Source organism: Megachile rotundata, chromosome 16, assembly GCF_050947335.1.
Source record: "Megachile rotundata isolate GNS110a chromosome 16, iyMegRotu1, whole genome shotgun sequence".
NCBI classification, from domain to species: Eukaryota; Metazoa; Arthropoda; class Insecta; order Hymenoptera; family Megachilidae; genus Megachile; species Megachile rotundata.
In genome coordinates, this window is record NC_134998.1 from 6,182,695 (window position 1) to 6,204,883 (window position 22,189).

The 22,189-nt window shown below is 29.2% G+C and overlaps 3 protein-coding genes across 15 annotated transcripts; 2 read left to right on the forward strand and 1 right to left on the reverse strand.

Annotated features, from left to right (window-relative positions):
- The first annotated feature begins 34 nt into the window (after nt 1–34).
- On the forward strand, nt 35–11,202 carry LOC100883333 (macoilin-1). Of its 9 annotated transcripts, none has more exons than XR_013041085.1 (15): nt 35–175; nt 265–488; nt 1,228–1,369; nt 1,459–1,585; nt 1,674–1,803; nt 1,904–1,970; nt 2,051–2,264; nt 2,361–2,619; nt 3,129–3,374; nt 3,611–3,787; nt 3,878–4,156; nt 4,268–4,461; nt 4,623–5,038; nt 5,551–5,626; nt 5,704–11,202. XR_013041085.1 is itself a non-coding variant. In XM_012290494.2 (15 exons), exons 2-14 carry the CDS (start codon nt 409–411, stop codon nt 5,601–5,603), a joined length of 2,115 nt encoding a protein of 704 aa, XP_012145884.1. In that variant the 5' UTR covers nt 35–175; nt 265–408; the 3' UTR covers nt 5,604–5,626; nt 5,704–11,202. The 9 variants fall into 9 exon arrangements, 4 of the variants coding, with proteins under 4 accessions (XP_012145884.1, XP_012145885.1, XP_012145883.1 ...); XR_013041088.1 differs by having other exon boundaries at nt 4,623–4,769; nt 5,440–5,626; XM_012290494.2 differs by having other exon boundaries at nt 4,623–4,769.
- On the reverse strand, nt 11,101–13,518 carry Dcps (Decapping enzyme, scavenger). 2 transcript variants are annotated; one of them, XM_012290485.2, is made up of 5 exons: nt 13,403–13,518; nt 12,736–13,277; nt 12,518–12,663; nt 12,108–12,444; nt 11,101–11,982 (listed from the first exon to the last, which is right to left on the reverse strand). In XM_012290485.2, exons 2-5 carry the CDS (start codon nt 13,088–13,090, stop codon nt 11,789–11,791), a joined length of 1,032 nt encoding a protein of 343 aa, XP_012145875.1. In that variant the 5' UTR covers nt 13,091–13,277; nt 13,403–13,518; the 3' UTR covers nt 11,101–11,788. The 2 variants fall into 2 exon arrangements, with proteins under 2 accessions (XP_012145875.1, XP_012145876.1); XM_012290486.2 differs by having other exon boundaries at nt 13,352–13,472.
- UGP (UDP-glucose pyrophosphorylase) lies at nt 13,435–22,128 on the forward strand. Of its 4 annotated transcripts, none has more exons than XM_012290490.2 (11): nt 16,484–16,731; nt 19,392–19,603; nt 19,677–19,885; nt 19,968–20,150; nt 20,216–20,421; nt 20,497–20,572; nt 20,657–20,803; nt 20,875–21,013; nt 21,078–21,215; nt 21,291–21,457; nt 21,522–22,128. In XM_012290490.2, the coding sequence occupies exons 2-11, from the start codon at nt 19,546–19,548 to the stop codon at nt 21,732–21,734; spliced, it is 1,536 nt and encodes a 511-aa protein (XP_012145880.1). In that variant the 5' UTR covers nt 16,484–16,731; nt 19,392–19,545; the 3' UTR covers nt 21,735–22,128. The 4 variants fall into 4 exon arrangements, with proteins under 4 accessions (XP_003705526.1, XP_012145880.1, XP_012145879.1 ...); XM_012290489.2 differs by having other exon boundaries at nt 16,484–16,657; XM_012290491.2 differs by having other exon boundaries at nt 16,484–16,657; nt 19,533–19,603.
- The last annotated feature ends 61 nt before the right edge of the window (nt 22,129–22,189 follow it).

The following is a 22,189-nucleotide window of genomic DNA, read 5'->3' on the forward strand; positions in this document are numbered from 1 at the left end:
GTCGATTGACCTACGGGTACGTATAATGGAAAGCATACACGATCGATAAAGCCTGCATATACGTATCGTAGAAAAATTCACAAGCAGTTTGGAATGACGGGTTTACGTTCTGAAAATTACAAATGAACGTGTGTGTTCTATTTCAAGGAGTATCAAGGAATAAAGATTCCAGCAGGTGATTTTTCTTACTGATTACCGCCATGTCCCACAATGGACCAATCAGCTGCTTGGTAAACCGCCGTAAAACCTCGAATCTGTCCACAGACGAATGACAACAAAAGAGACTGATAGAAGTCGCGCGCGAGACAGTGGATTTTTTCACGACTTCACCGAAGAATTGCAGTTTTTTCGGTTCTGTTACTTGCCGCGGATAACGTTTAATTGGTCGTGGTGAAAGTGTCAAGGAATATGAAGAGAAGAAATGTCGAGTGCGGTAAGCTTCGGAGGCCCTTGAAACGCAACAAGCTCACCGAGGGAATCTACGGAAGGTAAATTTTGGCCGCCATATGTCTTCTCATTTCGAATGATTAATTTTAAAAATAACCAAAAATTTCACGGATCTTCCTCTTATACGTTTCTAATTCATCGATCAAATATTCGTATGTTTTCTGATTTGAGGAATGTATAAAGCATTCACGATGCGACGTATCGGTACACGATTGACCGTTTTCCAGAAACTGTGTGATATAACTTGACATTTGCCAAAACCTTGACCATGTGTGTCTGTTTTTACAAAAACATTTATGAAATTCACTTTTCATAGATGCCTTATAATTTGTAATTATGCCTGTGTATTTGATGCATAATGTTATATTTATATAGCTACAACATGTAACCGCTACAAAATATGTTCAGTTTTTGAAAATTTACATTTATTTACTATTTTTAGTTACTACCACTTCACATATCTAATTGTATACGTAACATTTGAAAAATATACAGATTGTAGTTAAGATTTTGATTTTGTTTTGAACACTTTGTTTTAAAAACATTTTAGTGCAACTTTTTCATTCAAAATTTTGATTACGATTCAGTAAACATAAGTTATATAATTTCATTATGACAAAACAATATGAAATAGTGTAATATGCTGTTCAATTTAAATTTTATGTAAAACATGCTAGTTTACAAATGTATGCACATTAATTTGTAATAATTGTTAAGGTAAACGATATATATACTTTTAATATTAGAATAAAATAATGAAGAATAAATGTTTTATTTCAGTACTTTACTTTATCTAAAATTTCTTCTGCTATGGGCCATGGTAATTTTGGCAGACTTCATTTTAGAATTCCGTTTTGAATTTTTGTGGCCATTTTGGCTACTTCTAAGAAGCGTTTACGATTCTTTTAAATATCAAGGCTTGGTAAGTATAGGATGGCAGTTTTAAGAAATATTTTCTTGCAAACAAGGTTGCATTTACTTTCAAAATAAAATTAATTATCGTATTTTCAGGCCTTCTCTGTATTTTTTATTTGTATCGCGCTCACATCAGATATGATTTGCTTCTTTTTCATACCAGTACATTGGTTGTTCTTTGCTGCCAGCACTTATGTTTGGGTACAATATGTTTGGCATACAGGTAAGTACAAACTAGTTATTTAAAATTCTTTTTATAAATTACAATTATGAATAATATAATTAATCCAAATTAATGTATACATTAACAGATAAAGGTGTATGCCTACCAACTGTGATGCTATGGTTACTATTTCTATATATAGAAGCAGCAGTTCGATTAAGAGATTTACGACATATGCCTTTTCATTTGGATCTCTGTCGGCCATTTGCAGCGCATTGGTATATATCCCTTTTTTATTTTTGCCTTTATAAAAAATCATAGGAAATTAACAAAGAGTGATAATAATAACAGACAAATAAATATAGCGTTTTCTTTCAGCATTGGCTACCCTGTAGTTACGTTAGGTTTTGGTTTTAAAAGCTACATTGGCTACAGAATGAGACAGGTAAATGTGCAATAAATGTAAAATGTATATTTTAAAGAATTTTTAAGAGTTTTTATATATGCAAGATTTTATTTTGCCAGAGAAAACAGAAAGATGTAGCAAAAGAAAACGAATTCTATCTACAATTGTTGCAGCAAGCACTGCCTTTAGAGCAACAAACCTCTACTACGATGCAACCAATTCAGCAAGTTCAATCACAAACACATATTATTACATCGTTAGAACAACATGTTAAAACACAATCTAATAAATTAAATTCACAGTGCAATCCAAGCCCTGAAAAAAGTAGAGGTAGTTTGTACTTATTTTCAACTTTCATTATTATTAATTTATCTATGCACAATAATACAAGAAAACTATTTTGTTATTTAACAAACAAATATATTGTAGGAAACAATAATAATTCTGTGGAAACAGGTGTACAAAATGGTAATATACATATAGGTTCACAAATTACACCACAAAACCAAAATGTTACAACAAAAAATAATCACAGAAAGTCCTTAGATAAAGGTGAAAAGCAAGAGGAACAACATAATAAGCATAATATAACAAATGTATCTCAGTCTGACAAAAATGATAAAAGGTTTATACATACAAATGGAAACACAATTGCTCAGAGTGATATACAATTCATTGAAAGAATTGGGTGAGTAAGACTTACTTACATATACACATTAAAAATAGGCAAATTTTATTTGAATTTAAAATAAAAAATAATGATCTTAAATAATATTTTAATCTCTCATGTAGATATTATGTACGATGTGAACAAATTCACACTGTGCCATTTACAGCAGAAACATTTTTAAAAGTGATATTGTTTGTCTGTTTTTCTTAATTATTTTTAATTATGTAAATTTCTGTTAACGTACCTATGTCAAGTAAATTGAATGAAATGTAATAATTTCAATCACTACAGTGCAAAAATAACCATTTAATTTTTAGAAATATTAATTTCATTGCCTTTTATATTTTTTAATTATTTTAAAAGCATAATGGTTATCCTTATAGTTATAATTTTAAAATAAAGTAATGTCATTTGAAATAATATTTTAAATAACATTGTTTCGAAAGTGCCCAGATCTGTGTATGGATATATGCATCTCTATGTTGATACATTAAGATATTAACTAATATTCCAACTGTAAAATGCAGATCTGTAAATGATTTTGATGCAAATGAAGTAGAAAAAGACAAATTCATCAAGAGTGGAAGTTGTGGGCATGCTACAATGAAATCGCAAACTAATGGTTCAGTAACAGGAAAGTGGAACAATATAAAGGAAAATCGAGAACCATCATCAACTGTTAATACACAACGAGAACGTAAAACTCGGCAAGTCAAATCTACAGTTGATAACATAACTGAACAACAAAAGCAACAAGATGATTATTGTCAAAGGTACTTAATTTATATTGGTAAAACAAGAAACATATTATTATAAGCGTTCATGAATATATAGATATTCATTTATATTTTTACTTGAAGTTCAAATGTTTTAAATCTATATGTTATTTAATTTCTTTTCATGATAACTTTTTAAAAGTTATAGTATTAGTACGATTTCATCAAATTGAAAAATGCAGTTATCGTATAATAAAATTTTTCTTTGGTGTAATGTAATATCGTTTAAATAGGTTACTGATGTGTCGCAGGCTCGAGGCTGACATAAAACGTTTAAAGTCGGATCTGCAATCCAGTCGACAATTAGAACAAGAGCTTCGTTCTCAGATAAATACTTTACAAAATGGAGAACGTCAAGCTAAGGGTGATATACAACAGCTTCAACATGATAATGATCAATTACAAAGCAAGTACGTATACAATGTCATTTTGATATACTTGTAAGTACGCGAATATACTTTCATAATTACATAAGTTTCCTTATACTTGTTTGAAAATAGATTACATGGATTGGTAACAGCTCGTCAATTAGATAAGCAAACAATGTCTTCGTTAGAAAAACGAATTGCGGAAGAACGGAAACAGCGTACTGCTTGTGAAGCGTCTTTAGTTTCTGAAAGACGAGCGCGGCGAGCAGCGGAAGAGGCACGATCTGCAATTCCGCCTCCTCCCCCGCCCCTAATTAGACAAGAATGTACAGATACGTGTAAAACACGGAGGTCACAAATGGAACAAGATCTCAAGAATTTGCGACGAGAACTTAAAACAAAAGAAGAAAGGTGAGAGCTTTATATATTAATATATTTTAAAATATCTGATAATGTGCGGTAATGTGCGATACTTTAAAAACTTTTAATCTATTATCATTGCTCGTTATTTTTTGAAACTAGGTGTATCGCGCTAGAAAAAGATGTAACTCGTTGTAAAGAAAATCATAAAGAATCTGAAATTTTACTTGGTGCACTTAATGTGCTACAAGATAAAACTGCTCATTTAGAAGACAGTTTAAGTGCAGAAACGCGAATAAAACTTGATTTATTTTCTGCACTTGGTGAAGCTAAGCGACAATTAGAAATTAGAGAAAGTAAGTATAGTTGGATTTGTAATATTTTGCTATCGTTAATATCTTTTAGATTATATTGTATTTATAGAATAATTAGATATTACACTAAAAATATATTGCTTAACTATTAGTATAGCAAAATATAAAGCATATTATATTTCATACATTTTTTATTAAATTAGGTTTAATTAGATCTCAAGAAAAAGAAATTGAAATGCTAAAAACAAAAATAGCCCAAGATTTAGCTGTGATGCCACAAGATACATTTGGACCTGCGCCAACCTGTGCGACATCTAAGCTTCGGTTAAATAATGAAGTACGAGTTGCAGGTACAAAAATACGTTCAAATGAAAGTCCCTGTCCAGGGTGTACAGTATCGAACTTGGATCCAAATGCGACAGCATATACACCTAAGAATTCCTTAATAGCGTCTACTGAAGCTTGAAAAAACTACAATTTTGGCCACGTTAAGGCTTTACAAAAATTGGATATATATAACATGAACATGTTTCAGTTTGTTTCTCAATGGAAGTGGAAAAACTGGTTTTACTTTTTTACGATAAAAATGTTTGCGATTAAAATGCTTAAAACTTACAAGGTATTTAATACTTAAAGATTCATTTCTAGTATTTATGTATATTGGCTTTTTTAATGTAGCTCATATTATAAGTTTATTAAGTTTAACAACAAAGATCCTTTGTAAGGTCTTCCATGAGAGGCTTCTAGAAACATGTTTTACATTGTATTGTCACGTGAAGTAAAACAACGTTATTAACTACGTATAACCCTGGGACGTGATTAACACTGAGTTTAAGAATATTTCGTAGTTAGTTACGTTCCATTAAACATGCTGTAGGTTGATCTAACAGATATCTTCTTTAACGCGTTGGCATTTTCATTAAAATATTAGGACATTAACAAACTGAAGTAACAATGACGTACATAATATACTTGTTATAAATAATAAAATTTTAAATTAAATTTAATATTTCTATATAGATTGTATGTGATAAAATGACATTCGATATCACTACGTGTGATTTATAAAAAAAGAGAAAGAAGGAAAACGTGTAACTAACTGAAATTATATATTTTACTAATTTTTTATAGTGTTCGATGTACAACAATTTTCACAACACAATCTTTACACATACCAAAAGTGAAATAATGTACATTGGAACAATAAGTGAGTAGCGGCATATCTATTATTAATTAGAAAAATTAAAAATCAAAAATTTTAATCTGTGCTTGATCCTCCTACAGCATACGCCTAAATCTATGACGACTTGCTATGGACAGAAAACCTTACTCAAGTCGTGATCCGAAGCTAGTCCAGCATACAAACTGTATTTAATGTCTTTGGCAAATGAAGCCAATTTAAGTCATGTGATCATCCAAAACCAGCCATTAATATACATTGATAAACCTGCCGTTCATCATTCGAAATGATTGATATGAATGTCAAGACGCCAAATTCATTTTAAATGTTCATCGTTGCATCAATACTCTCGTTTCTATACGTTTTTTATATTTTTAAATGTCTTTAATGATTTAGTTTAGTAGTACAATTGTGTATTGGCTTTCGAACGGTATAAAATAAATGTTAATATTTCGTACTAGGTTTTGAAATATGTACAGTGTTTAATACTATAGATAGAAAATTTTAGAAATTTTAAGTTAGATGTATTAATTGGTAAAAAGGAAAAGGATATATCTATTTTACACTAAAGATTTCGACTCGTAAAATGAGTGTCAAGGCGCGAAATAATGTAATATTAATTTTATGCACTTATGGAATAGTTCGGTCGAATGAGTTCAAGTATTTAAAACATTTTCCTTTTAAGTTACAAAATTTAAATTTAAGAGTTTGATGAATTGTTGATTGTGTTATTAGTAATCAAATTACGTAATATTTCGTTGAACATGCTAGAGGAAATAGAAATTGTATCTTTCTAAAAATTTACCTATAAACGTCTTCCTTTTACACGTTTAATGAACATCTTGAATTTAATACATGTTCCTTTTAAAATATGATACTTTTCATTGTATTTATCAGTGATGATAATAATTTACTAAAACTATGATCAAAGGTACATAGTATATAGTGCTTGTATGTATTGTTTCTCATATTACTTTGATACTATTTTTTTTTGTATGCTATACTATTTTTTAGTTTCTAGCTCTGAATTGATTTTCTTTTTTTATAAATTTTAAAATTAAAGTAAAATTTAAGATGTATTTAATACTGAAATATGTACATATAATAAGGATTAATTTTCAGTTAATGTTTAATTAATTCTTATTTGAGTTTAGTGATGAAAGATTTGTTTGAAAAGTATCGGAATTCATTTTTCTGATTTCAAAAGTTTTGGAAAGTTAATGTTAATTCTGTAGTATATATGACCATGTTGTTTTTTTTATAAGAAATCGTAAAATTAATTTTATGCAGAAATAATTAAAAAAAAATTTGAAGAGAAAATGGCATTATGCATAAAAGATCTCGATGACAGATAATTTTTACGTATGCTTTTGATCCGCAAGAAAGCCAGTACCTGCTTGCTTCAATGAACAATTAACGACTGGTTGATATCGTAAGAATCATTCTTCCATGATTGTATATATAAGGCACTGTCATGACAGTTTATTCATAGCATAGTGGATCATGACCAACTAGTCAAATGAATTTCTATAAGCACAAATATTTATTAGATATCTAATATTCATTTGATATTTCTACCATTACATAAAAAAAGCAATAACAACTATTACTTTCGTTCATTTATTGTTTTTCAAAAGTCATTTTGATATTTATTAAATTGTTAATTTACCAATTAATTTCATGTTTCATGGATGATCCACGTATTAAGTGTAATTGCAAAATATTGATGCACAATAAATATTTTAAGAATATTTTTCAATTTACACGATAATTGTATTTGGAACAATTGTTTTATACAATTACATTAAGGGCTACAAATTGACTGAATTAACGTTTGGTTACAAATTTTTTTTCTACTTTAAGTTATTTTTAAATGATAGGCAAATGATGACTAAAAAATAGTACTTTTGCTTCCTAAGCGAAAAGCATATCGATACAAACTCGTGTAATTTTGAGAAAATTTCTACTTTGTTTTCCGTTCTATAATGTAAACAATACTGATACATTTTTTTTTAATTTAATAATTCACTGATGTTAGCAATTAAACTATTGAGGAATAATGTGCTTACGTCGATATGTTATTGTGTTTTTACATCATTTTTAGAAAAGAAACAAGATAGTTTATTTCATTGTATGTACTATTTAGTTTCCTTATTGATTACTGCTTGACTGGTATAAAAATTAGTTTCATTTTTAAAATTAATTTTGTTTTAGTTAAGATCAATTAAATTTGTGTCTATATCAACTTGAATCATTATGTGCATAAGCCCTTTTAACATAAGGAAGCAGTGTAAATAACTACTTAAAATAGATCAAATGCAAATAATTACTATTAAAATTGTTTGGGCACTTGCGTAGCATAGTCAAAACATTATACATGTATCATTAAATTAATTTATTTAAGAGCAAATCTTGCTTCTTTAACTCATTTATGATTGCACTGTTCTTCATAGTTTTATAAATTTATGTTTATTAAATTTATAAAATGAGAATAATATCAAGGACAAAGAAGAACAAAATAAAAATCACTACTTCTACATAACAGTGGTATAAAAACAGTATTATAATAAGAACAAAATACTATACGAAATAAATTAAACTGTCTAATATATCATAATCAGAAAGCATTGTCTAATACTTGACATGTAAAACATAAATGAGTTAATTTAACAAGAGACGTACAGAAAGGTTATTCAAAATGGAATTGTTTCAAAAAAAATTTATTTTTTTTTTAATACATCACATTAAAATATATATACGTTAAGTACCTGATCAGGAAATGCTGTAGTGTTCGCGGCTAATATACTTATTATGGATTTGATTCCGTTATAAGGCTGGTTTCATGAACAAATATACTCTTGCTATTTAATTAATTAATATTGTTTATATTGAGTTAATGTGATATATCATAGGCATACATTACACACACACACATTTGCACATTGCGTTATCACACATACATTTATATTCATGTTGTATATGTTCACCTAACTGTTGTAGCATATACGCGTACATTTAATTGCTTGTAAGAACAATTAGTCATTTACGTTTCACGATAGAATGTAAACTTGATGAAAAGGCGCTTCTTACGCTTAACGTGATTGAGTAACAACTACGTTTTACAATCAGCAAGGAATTATATTTTACAGTGAGCTTGTCATTAACTATTTCGATTATACCAGGAAGCATATTTTAATGACAATAACTATTGCTTTTTATTGTACAATGTACTTTTGTTAAAAGATTAAATGGATATTAAAAGTTTGTTACGAATAGAAACTTCTTTTCAAACATAAAATTGAAAATTACTTTATAATATTACATTGTAGTTAACAATGTTATGAATTGTAATGCTCTTTGATCACATATTGATGCACATAATCATTCTTGTTAATATATTTCTGTACATTCATTGATAATAAAATTCATACAGAACAATGTAACAAGCTGACAATGAAACAATGAACAAGCGTAACGAAGCAAGATGTTTATTGTATTTTTATAACCATATCCCAGGAATGTATATGTAATACTGTACATACTTTTTTTCACAAAACATTAAGATAGTAAAACAATTAATGAAATGATCTGTCGGTTGTTTACCTTTATTAAGGCGAAATATGTTTTATCATAAAGTGGTTTCGAGCAAAAATTATTTGAACAAACGTATGCTTTCATTGGATCATTTTGATACTGGTGAATGCTTGTGTTATTTATTGCTGCATAACAATTTTGTTTATATATTGTTGTAATGTTCTTTTATTATGTTCCAAAATTTAAACACGTTTAAGAAATTGTTACAATGAAAGAGTATAAAATTCTTACTGAAATAAATGAAAACTTGCAATAAGGTGAACAGAAATTTGGATTAAAATATTTTTTGTGAACAGTGACAAATTGTCTTTAACCAAGAATATTTCTTATATTCTGTTCTTATACAACATTTGTTCTGTAAAATTCTGAATGAATCTTCGAGCAATTACACAAAACTGTATTTGTCATCTCATAATGTACTGACAATGCACGCAAATGCCCTTCTCTGCTTACATATAAGTGCTATTAAAAATCTCATTCTTTTTCCTTTTTTAATGTTACATTATTCATTCATCAACTATTCAATTCCTTTAGTTCGAGTGAAGTTACTCGATATTACCGAAATTCGTCTAGTCCCTGTAAATGTGCATAGCTTATTAAGAACAATCGAACTTTTGCTATTTATTTAAGCAAACTTTTATGAAACTATGAAAGAACAAATTTCATACAGACGATGAACACATTCTTAATACGTGTGCATGTAACAACACACATGAATGTCCATTTTTCCATAATTGTCACAATTGTCATAATCACGACGAATCCCAAAAGTATACGAGACATACTACAAAAGGTACTTCTACGAGTTTTTGTCGACTGCTCAATTAATACAAATTTTCTTTTTGTTTAAGATTAACACTTTGACGGTTTGCAAGGATCTGTTAAAAAGAAAAGAAAGTATGAAAGTTACATGACATGTTTTCTTAATTAGTTCTTAAATATTAATAAACCATCTAAATGATCCTCTGCCGTCAGAGTGTTAAATTTGTATACTCAATCTGAAAGATGTAGTGCAGTTGTAACTTAAAGCCTGTTATATCACCACGAATTATATCGCCAAGCGTTGTATTACGATCGTACTATATCCGCCAGATTGAGTATGCTTAATATTTTGAAATGTACTTATATTGTTCGTAACGTTTCTGTAATTACTTAATTGACACTAGGTCCTAAACAAATTAAGTTTTTTATACATCGAGTGAGGTTGTAATCTTTCTGCTTTAAAATACGTATATATACGTCCTGAAAATTATTTGTAAGTATGCGTAACAAAAATTGGTTATCAGTGATAAAGGACGTATATACATGAGTATCAATTAACGTTGTTACCCTTTCATTTTGAAATACGTATATATACATCCTGAAGAGTACTCTCTAATAATATAACAATGGTAAAGGACGTATATATACGACCAGAATAGAATACAGATTTTATTCTGAGTAACAAAATGCATAACTTTTAACTATCATTTCATAAAAAACGTTTGCCACAATGGAAGAATCGTTTTTGTATTGGTAGTTCATCTATTCTTCCAATCTGTTTGATTTTGTACGATTCTATTCAGTTTTCTCTTAATTTATTATTATGATACCTCTTCCTATTTTTACTGCATGAAGCTGGAAGTTTGAACGTAATTTATACCCTTTTAATTGCAGCACAGTGAATTACGATTTTGAATAATCGTGCGTATATAAAAACTTAAATGTTTCATAATATTTTCACACATAATAAAATATGATATTTTAGTATGTATAAAAAAAAGCTAATATCCCAATCTTGTTACATTTTTTGTAAATAATTCTATACTTTCCTTTTACGCTGTAAAATTTTAAACGAAAGGAAAGGAACTAGGTACTTCTTCGGTATTAGTACTTAATGACTCTTCATTGTGTACTGTGTACCACCATTTATACGATAGAAATATTTATTAAAATAAATATTGTAAAATGACACGTGTATAATTTATATATTACAATTAATATAATTAAATTGTCACGTGTACATATAATCGTCATTCGTTCATTCTTCGCCGACTTTCTACCTTACCCATTAATTTATATTATGAAATCAAAACAAAATTTTAATCTATTTGGGCTGATTAAATATTATGTTGTGAAATGCACATTGTTATTGTTTTCAGTTAAATACCGCTAAATAAATTTTTCCCCATTTATTAGATATTTCTATAAATGGAAGAAATACATACTGGTATAAATAATAAATTCAATGCCAAACACAATGGGTTAACAACATAAAGAAAGTATTTTCTATTTGTACCTCTTTCGTTTAAACAATATTGATACTGTAGTTTACAAAATATATGCATATAATATACATTATACATATATTTCCTATTTATTTATATGATGAATAAACATAAATACTTTACGTTATACGATTTTCTTAGTTCATGGTGATATATTACAAGAAAAATCCGTCTAAATATTTACATCCGTCGATGAAAAATTTCTTTAGTTTTTTATATTAAAATTATGCATTATGTAGCTGTAATGGTTTACTATCACTGAATTACAATTCCATATAATAATGTTAATTCTCTTCTATTTTTCAATTTGTACATTTTTGTTCCCATATTAAATGCACTGTTTTTCAACTTCATTGGTTTTAGATTTCACTTCAGCTAAAACTCCTTCTTCCTTAAATTTAATATACAGAGGATCACCTTCTGCAACTACATATGAGAGTACAGTTTTCTTATAGTAATCTGACATTAACTCAAGATTACTTATAACCACAGATAAAAGATGTGCCTTTTCTACAAATATTCCTATAAAAGTGAAATATTTAAATATTAGAATACTTAGAAACAACTTGCAATACATGTTTCAAAATGTATATGATAATAAGTATAAAAAATATTTTTAAACATAATTATTAATGTATTAAATTTACCTGGTGCTTCGTACATAAGGTATGCAAAATGAACATGTAAGTAATAATATGATGGTTGATAATGTAAATATATCCTAAGCTGAGAAGCGGATAAATTAAATTTTTTAGCAATTGCTGCTATTCCAGCATCTCTTATATTTTTTAATAGTGGAAGGTGTGATGCATTTAATTCCCTTATTGATTTGATCTTTTGTAATGGGAGTGCTATCAATTTTAACGTGTTTAATTGACCATCCCATTTTAAATCATTCACCAAAACAAATCCAGTTTTTTCACTTCTATCCTCATAAACAATTTTATCTTGTTCTGCTTTGTGTTCCAAAATATTATGTATCCACTAAACATATTAAAATATAATTGTATAATTTTGTGTGTTATCATGTAATTGTAAAACTATTTATCATACATACATCTGTAGAAAAGCTGCTCGATTCTATATATGGGACAGTAACTTTTTGATAAAGTTCATATGTTTCATCTATCATATAAAGTTCTTTTTTTGTAAACTTTTCTATGTGTTTCTGTGTTGCAGGATGTATGACCATTGCATTTATACCTTTAATAATAAAAATTTTGTTATAAATAAATAAAAAAAAATATAAAACAGGTTAAATGCATTGTGACATACCACTGTATTTTTTTGCTGGAAAACATTCATAATTTCCGTAAATCGTATTACTATACAATTTTTGGAAAACTGTATCTTTACTAAAAAATTCTTTCAAAGCTTTCTGATCATCTGCAAAATTTTGTTTTTCCAATATCATAACAGCTGAACCGTCATAACCTTCAAAACTACCTTCAACGCATATTTGTTTTCTCACACAATTAGTTTGTAATACTTTGTTTAAATTGAAAACAGGTAAAGAAACCTCATTTTCATGTATATTTTTTATTTTTTCAGACACATCATTATTGTCTATTTTAGCTTTTTTCAATAGGGGACAATCATCCACATTGTTATCAGTAACTATCTCTGCCATTGTTGATAGCGTCCTTTTATAAACAATAATTAGAGTGAAAGTTGCTTGGCAGGAAAAAATATCGTCAAATGTTTACTTATCTTTCCTTTCAGCAAATTACATTACTTTTTATTTACTCTGTCACTATTTGCGTCTAACAAGTTGTCGTTAGGACAACCGTTATTTCAGAGGTTATGTAAAAAGAAGACTGAAAATTAAAATTTTGTGTAATATTACTGTTATCATTTTAATGAATACATAATCATTGATATTTGCATATACTTTTAACATGTGAGAATTTCAGTTATCAGTAATATATGTATATATGTATACCTGGAACCTACAGGATCCACTGATTGAGTACAACTGTTGCATTATACATACATACAGAATTCAAACACTGTGGCTAGGATCCAAGAAGGTTGTATCATTTGGTAACCTTTGCAACACTACAAAAGGCGTACATTAGAAAGCAATTACTGTGTGGATCAAGAAGTTCATAACAATGCTACAAGTAGATGACAGAAAGGTAAATCTCCCATTAATTTTTTACCCATTCGTAATCCTTAAAAATAAACAAAAACGTTAAAGGATCTTACTTTTTTATATCGAAATTTTTGTCGTAATTCATTTTCAATTTCTGTTTTCTTTGCTTCTTTATTGTGTATTAAATGCTGTCAAGTTGGATATAACAGTTAATGTATTATTTATGATACCGAAAATAATTTTTGGTACGCTTTGAGGTTATGTATTTTTTATAACAAATTAAAAATTTGTTTCTTTGTCCGATATGACTTTTTCATCATTTGTTTACACATATGAAATCTGAACAATATTATTCCTCTTTTTCAAATATATTGTTTATTTATTAATACCTTTTTTAATCTTAAATATTATTTTTTTTCTGTATTGGTTTATACAGACAAATATATTGAAATAGTTGTATCACTATTACAGATACCGTTATAAGTATTACAAATATGAAAATCGAATTATAGACATTACGTATAAGTGTAGATATACATATTATTCCCAGAATAGAAGGTTATTTGTAACTGTCATGAATATACTTCACAAATTCTAAATTTGAAATTAAGTTTGAATATGTACCCTTGATATAAATTCGGCAATTAAGATCAAATCTGTCAGTTCCCATCAGATGTGCACGTAATCACTGATATTACGTTATTTACTAAAATTAAGCCAGTAATTAACTGATTTAATGTGACACACATTATCTTTAAATGCTTGTTACTTCTAATTTTATATTATCAGTTTGTACACGTATTATCAAAGTCGAACGATATATCGAAATATAACTCGTTAACTGTCATGTCTTTAGAACATTTGATTATCGTATTATTTAACGATATTCTATTGCGTTGCTTAATTTTTCGCAAACGTAAACAAGTTTTTCCTCCTTACAAATACAGTTAATAAATTAAAGTTACAAAATCTAAAACTAATCTAAATCTAAAGTTCACGGCGGTAAACAAAAAATATTTAAATTTGCTTCAGGAAAAAAATCATTCGTTCTTAATTATTAATAAATTTTCGACATTCTATATATGACATGATTTGAAAATACTTCGCGTTTTACAGACTAAATTGCTCAATTACAAACAGTTGATAAAATAATATTTCAATTCCATAACACATTACGCAAGATTATGTGGGTGAGCTGTGGTTACATTTTATAAGAGTACATGTATTTCTGTCCAGAGTCTCATACATTTACTTCGAATATAACGTTTAATTTCTATTCCACATGACATGCTAAATTCTGTTAAGTCTTGAAATGATATTGCATTTGTTTCAATTGTCTTGAACGTCATTCGTTATTGTTATCAGCACGCAAGTGGAAACGTTTTAATTGTAGACACAATAAACGAAGCTTGATTTAAATATGATTGTCGTGAATAATAATTAATTATTTATCATATGCCACAATAGAAAAATGTACGTATTTCAAAGATTTTCGTATTGTCGTTATTTGATATTACGTCGTGGAAATAAGGAGCTAACAAGTTGACCTCTAGATAACCTTATTCGCAAATATATGTTATTAAATTAATTTCGCTATTGATCGCGATAAATAGTGTCTCGTATCGTTTAGTCTTCTCGACTTAATACGTCGATTTTATAATTTGTTTAATAGGATTGATCTACAATATTCTTTTCGGAAAGAACATTCTTACCGCTAGGAGATTTACAAGTCAAGATTTATCTCATCGAATGCCCGGAACGATAACCTTAAATGTCTGTTTCCCTTCATTAATTATTTTATCGATAATGCACGTTGCACACGTTTCTTTCCGTAGTTATTGTTCACTGATTACAACAAAACTCTAACAAGTGGTTTAAACACATCTTTCTCGAGATATGTTTAAACCAATAGACAAAAATGATGATACGAATCGGTATGTAATTTTATGTTACAAAGAGTTACAAAAGAAAGTATTTGGATTTAATTTCAAAGTTAAGGTATGGTAATAACAGATAATAAAAAGATGGCTATCGTGTAACGTTTCTTACCGATTAAACCCTCGACCGCAAGTATTATTAACAAATCAAGTTTTAAAGTAGTATTCCTTGATTGTATCTGTATGAGTGATTAACCGTCAATAAAATATTCAATCACAATTACAACTTATTAATAAATGTATCTGCATATGAATTTAAAACGTTCACGTTAGTATACGAATTCTACTTTAAAATGTTGACATTCAGCAGTTATTCTACAATATCACAATAATCGAAAGGTTTAATCATATCAACAAAAACATTATCTCTGAGAGTGTCGTAATATATCATATGTTTTACATCATGATCTTGAAATGTCATTTTTCACATCAAACTCGAAAGATATGGTGTAATCAATTGTCATTCTGTTGATTGACGTTTTGTTTGTTTGATAACCACTTCAACATTTCTTTCGGCCGACTTACCGCGTGCCTTCGGTACACATGTTAAATCTTCTGCTTCCCTAGATCATAATACTTTGATCGTAGATGTCGTACGTTTATAACTTCGGTACATGCACTGGCGTAAGAACCGCGTAAATCTTAGTTCTTAGATTTTAGGCCTTTATATCCCTGCAATGAATTATATACTTGAAGCACGTAATCAACGACATGAAATGGAAAGTGAAAATCATCCAACTGCAAATGTAGCGTTGTTAAATGATTCTGTAACCACACGGACTATCATTAAGTGATGAAGAAACATTAGAGTTCGATGTGGCGATGTCACGTCGTCCAGGTGCATTGTGATAAACGTTTCATCCGAAGGTCATGCTGATAATGTGGAAACGTCACTTCTCTCTCTTTCTCTCTTTTCGTTTCCTCCGCTGATCTTCGTAAACGGTTATCTAAGGCGATTCATTCGTTAGAATTGCACCAATGACCAGTGTGCTACTGAATTGTACCGCTGATTTACATCGCATGTTTCTCAGTGGTAACGCTGACTTACGAGCTCGCGGTCGCGTTTAGTTGGTTATCGTTCAAGAGTCGAAGACCTCGTTGTCGTTCGTTCGCGTAGTGACAAAGCGTAAACTTTTCGATCTATCGACAAAATTACCTGTTGAATGTAAGTGTTCGTGGAGCAGAAAGATAGTGGCGTAGTGGAGGTCCAATTGGGAGAGGCAGATCGGAATTATTCTGGTTGAATGATTTTCTCTTAATTAAGGCTCGAATTTAACGGAATGTATCGTTCGCTGAACCGTGTGTCGACTTTACGATAACACGTGACTATATTTCGTGTGACCCTTGTCACATGATTCCATTTCGCGCGTCTCGTTAACCCTTTCAGTGCTGAATACTTTTGATAAGTTGATGATTGTGTATCCTATTCTCATTCAGAAGCATTTAAATTTAAATTGTCGTGCAAAATATATAATTAAGTAGTTGTATTAACATACTCACAGTGTTTACGCTTGTTGACGTAATTAAAATTTTGTTAAGGTTCCTCTAGCTCGAAGTTACGCGCATTTATAAATAATTTAATAACCCATTCAGTATGAGACTTGATAAATAGAACGTTAACTTCTTTCGTATCTTCAGGAAATCGTTTATTTGTAATTCAATTATGTACTCATATTATCTGTGTACCTTCGTCATTTCAACGGTAATTTGTCTGTGCCGCTGTCATATTAGAGTTCCTGTTATCGATAAATATCGATGGGATCAAATGCTATCGATAATTCGAGACATCGGTAATATCATTGAGACGAATAATTGACGCACGTGACACATAATTTTATCAATTAATTTCATTATTTTTATTTGAAATTAGATAAATTATTTTTAAAGTTTGAACAAGAATAAATGCCTGAATCATGCAGCTAACCTAACCTGACTGATGTAAATATGACGAATGAAGATCGGAGATTCGTATTTGAATGTCAATTTGAGCTTAATCTAATATTGAAATTTAGCGGGTAAATGAGGAATAATAAATTTTAAAGTTTTCGTATTGACATTTGTTAACTTCATACTTAACGACATGACGTTTATCCATTAATGAATTATGAAGTGTTTACTTAGGTACCATTTTTCACTTAAATACCGTTCTATCGTTTAAATACCACTGTAAATATGTACTATTTCAGGTACCATTTTATATGTAAACAAAATCACTTTACGTTATTTGAAACTTGATAAGATAAAAATAGATCAGATATACAAATTTTCAAATAAATCGAATTCTTTTTAAAACGTGTAATATTTACACGGTTAGATGTGAAATTCTTCAAGAATAGTCTTGTTCATCTTTGACATCCTTGAATGTCACAAACCATGATCAAAACCAATGTTAATGTCATATTGTTTGATCTGATTAGGACATATAAAATGTCGACAAGAAAATTGAATTGCCAAGTGGTTACGAAGTAAACATCTGTCGTACGCTCGTGTCTTAATTGTCAAGACTGTATGGAGAATTAAATACATTAGGTTACATCATCGGCGATGATTTATATCGTGTGTTTTGTTGAATTAACGTTATTCAAAAGAAACCGGGGAAAACTTGCTTGTCATAGTCATTATATGGTGCGCTATGCGACGACAGTTTAGTTTCTTTTCTTATGTAACTTTTTAACGACGAACAAAGTATTTAGTTTCAATTTTTTGCAATTCTAATTTTTGACTTTATGCTGTCACTTCTCTGAATAAGTATAGAATTTTAAAGAGCGTCTTTGTTAATTCATATTTCTTATCTATACGTTATACCGTTATAAAGCTGACTTACTATTTCTGTCTGTTCATTTGCATATTGCTTTCATTATAACTTACACTTTTAAAAATATCATTTTTTATCTCTTCATGTTTCTAACTTTTTTTTTTCGCAAATTAATTTGTTATTTAAATTGAAATTAATTAAAATGAATCTGCAGGAGATAATGTCTCCATTAATTTTTACAAGAAATAGAAATTAATCTGTTAGAATGTAATTTCATTATTATAAAATTAGAAATATTGTTTCTATTATTTATGCATCATGTTACATGATGGTAATATGATCTTAGTAAACAATTTCTGATCACTCACCAGCTATGAATAGGAGATTCTTTGCTCATTCATTGTATAATAGTTCAATAATTTTATTAACAATATTTTTTATAAAAAAAATTAGAAAGACTGTCCACATTATTAGAAATCAATTGAATGAACAAAAAGGATTTCTTCAGATCTTTAGCTAACATAAAATGGGAGAAGAAGAAAGGCAGGGTCAAAACCTACAAGTAAAATTACTTGACTCATTAATTGTTATATAATGATAAATTATGCAACACTGCACTAAATTTAAATTATCCTCAAAGAAAAGAGATAGAATGTGGAGATTTTATAGTGGTCTATACAATTTTCCATAAGGTCATAGAGAGCAACTGTACATGATTGGTCCCAGAGAATTTAAATGTACAATTACAGACAACTGCTCTATTTTAAATATATATAGATAAATCCTGCTTTACGTATTATCAACACTGATATTTGCACAGACGATTCGTTTGTTGCGTAATTATTACTAGCATAACTTCCACATAGATATTTCTTAGTAAATTTCCATCTTGCACAGTATTGTCACTTGTACCGAATACCGCGATTCAGGGAATCCATGACGCTTAATCTTGACAATTTACAAATTCTCAAATTCAGAAATTTAGGTTTCCGATTTTATTTCAACCCTTCCCCTCTCCCTTTCCTCTTCACAGAATGTCGCAACGAGCGAATGAACAAACAAAAAAGAGAAATAACATTTGATTATAAAAAAACAATTCCGATCGTTGATAATTTTCAATCAATAACAAATTTTCAAATCGTAGAAACTCGATTAATTCTAACCGATACGCTTCCAATAAGAAGGACATTCCACAAAAATTTATAAAAAAGACTTGTTTTTTCCTCCTTGTTTTTGACCGAACATTTTCCGTTATCGGGTGTGTATTAACAATTAAATAAAATAGAAAGAAATCAGTCATGCACGATCTTGCAAAATTGGATGGCAGCGGAAGCGAACTACTTATGAAGGGAAGAGGTATTTATTGTTATGCTTCTTCTATTTTGCTCAATAAATCCGTAGGCACGCGGTCATCAACGCACTCCCTCAGATACACAGGCATTCCGTGAAAGAACCAAGAGGGATGCCCTGATTGAACTTCATCGAGAATTAGACAAGCTTGAGGGAACCGCTACAGGGGAAGTTAAAGAGGAGATCCACCGGCAATTCGAAGGCTTCATCCATCTTTTCAAGCGGTTTCTACAAGAAGAAGGACCCTCGTTAGAATGGGACCGTATACAAAAGCTCCCCGACGATGCTGTAAGAAGAAATTTGTATCTTATTCCAAAGAAAGTGTAAATAAAAGAAAGAAAGATAGTTAAAATAAAATTGTTATTTTTAGATAAGAGATTACAACTCTTTGCCACTACCAGAAGGAGAAGAAGTGAAAGCCCTGTTAAATAAATTAATTGTTATCAAATTGAATGGAGGACTTGGAACCAGTATGGGATGCCACGGACCAAAGTCTGTAATAGCAGTACGCAATGGACTTACATTTCTTGATCTTACCGTGCAGCAAATTGAGGTAATATACTGAAAATTACACAGTTGTAGAAACAAAGAATTAACCATATTTTTATATATGTATAGTACTTGAACAAAACTTACAATGCAAATGTCCCTTTAATTCTAATGGATTCCTTCAACACTGATGATGATACGCAAAAAATTATCAGGAAATATAAAGGAATAGATGTTGATATCTATACATTTAATCAAAGTTGTTATCCACGTATCAACAGAGATTCATTACTTCCAATTGCAAAACACTGTGATATTGCTGATGATATAGAAGCGTAAGATTATTAATAAATAATTATGCATGTTAATTAAAAGTTGCATGTATAAATATTTATAAATATTATTAATAGATGGTATCCACCTGGCCATGGAGATTTTTATGAAAGTTTCCGAAATTCTGGTTTACTGAAAAAGTTTTTGAAAGAGGTATTGTTAATTATATCAATGTATGTTATAAAAAGGTGATGTTTTAAACGTTGCTTGTTTATAATATATATCCTACTTCTACAGGGTCGTGAATACTGTTTTATTTCGAACATTGATAATTTGGGTGCTACTGTAGATTTTAAGATTTTAAAATTACTACTAGATAAAAGTGAAGCAGCACCTCATGAATTCCTTATGGAAGTTACTGACAAAACTCGAGCTGATGTGAAGGTAATAAAGCTTTCTTTTGTAAAATAAAATGTTTATAATTGGTCAAAATAAATAATCTTTTATATTTGTAGGGTGGAACATTAATTAAATATGAAGATAAGCTTCGCCTTCTTGAAATTGCACAAGTTCCAAAAGATCATGTAGATGATTTTAAGTCTGTGAAAACATTCAAGTTTTTCAATACCAATAATTTGTGGATAAAACTCAGCGGTATATATTTCTTTTCTTTAATTTAACTATTAATAATTATTATATTTATCATTTGTATTTGTAGCAATTGAAAGAGTGCTTGAACATAATTCTCTGAACATGGAGATTATTGTCAATAATAAGACTTTTTCAAATGGTTTGAACATAATTCAACTAGAAACAGCTGTTGGAGCTGCAATGAAATCATTTGAAGGAAGTATTGGTGAGTGACATACTTCAAATTTTTAATAAATTTTTACTTTAAATAATTATTTTAATAAAATAATTTATGTTTCAGGTATAAATGTACCACGTAGTAGATTTTTACCAGTGAAAAAGACCTCAGACTTGATGCTTGTTATGAGCAATTTATATACTCTCCGTAATGGTTCATTAGTGATGAGTCCACAACGAATGTTCCCTACAACACCCCTTATAAAATTGGGCGATAATCACTTTTCTAAGGTTATTATTTTAATTCTCATTTATTCAAATACCAACTGCTATTAATTTTAAATTGTTTACGCAGGTTAAAGAATTTCTTACCAGATTTCCAGCTATACCAGATCTCTTGGAGTTAGATCATTTAACAGTATCTGGTGATGTTACTTTTGGTAAAAGTGTAACCCTTAAAGGAACAGTTATCATAATTGCCCATCATGGAGAACGCATTGATCTTCCATCAGGAACAATTTTAGAGAATAAAATTGTTTCTGGTAACCTACGTATCTTAGACCATTGAAATTATATATCACAAAAAGAATTTATTGTTGCGCTTAAAAGAAATAATGCCTATATTGTACATTCGTTTAAAATTAAATATTAAATAAATTTCCAAACAAAGTATGTACAAATTTTGATCTATACATTGAAAGTAAATGTTATTCTGATAATAATAATAACGAATTGTATATTTAGATTCTATTCAAACTTATTTTACTAGTCTGGCTACGCTTTAGCATAACCATAACTTAACCTAATTCCGAGTAACCTCATACTGGCCGAACTTAATCCCGCCTAACCTTACCTCAATCTAATCTAATGTATTTCGTTTACTCTCTATATAAGTTTTGCTTTTATTACACTATGTACAAATAAACTATAATGTTAATAAATTTACTAAAATTTTCCTTGTATTATTAGTTTTTCCAATTTGTTTACATGGGATTGTAATAAATACAATCCTGTTACAAAAAT

Excerpts from the sequence above, each read along its gene's own strand:
- LOC100883333 (XM_076541564.1), top strand. The coding sequence starts at position 409 with ATGAAGAGAAGAAATGTCGAGTGCGGTAAGCTTCGGAGGCCCTTGAAA. Across the intron at positions 1,971-2,050 it reads TTGGCTACAGAATGAGACAG|AGAAAACAGAAAGATGTAGC; the intron begins GTAAATGTGCAA and ends TTATTTTGCCAG. Across the intron at positions 4,462-4,622 it reads ACAATTAGAAATTAGAGAAA|GTTTAATTAGATCTCAAGAA; the intron begins GTAAGTATAGTT and ends TTATTAAATTAG.
- Dcps (XM_012290485.2), bottom strand. The coding sequence starts at position 13,090 with ATGGCAGAGATAGTTACTGATAACAATGTGGATGATTGTCCCCTATTG. Across the intron at positions 12,664-12,735 it reads TCCAGCAAAAAAATACAGTG|GTATAAATGCAATGGTCATA; the intron begins GTATGTCACAAT and ends TTATTATTAAAG. Across the intron at positions 12,445-12,517 it reads CGAGCAGCTTTTCTACAGAT|TGGATACATAATATTTTGGA; the intron begins GTATGTATGATA and ends TAATATGTTTAG.
- UGP (XM_012290490.2), top strand. The coding sequence starts at position 19,546 with ATGCACGATCTTGCAAAATTGGATGGCAGCGGAAGCGAACTACTTATG. Across the intron at positions 19,886-19,967 it reads AAAAGCTCCCCGACGATGCT|ATAAGAGATTACAACTCTTT; the intron begins GTAAGAAGAAAT and ends TGTTATTTTTAG. Across the intron at positions 21,458-21,521 it reads GCGATAATCACTTTTCTAAG|GTTAAAGAATTTCTTACCAG; the intron begins GTTATTATTTTA and ends TTGTTTACGCAG.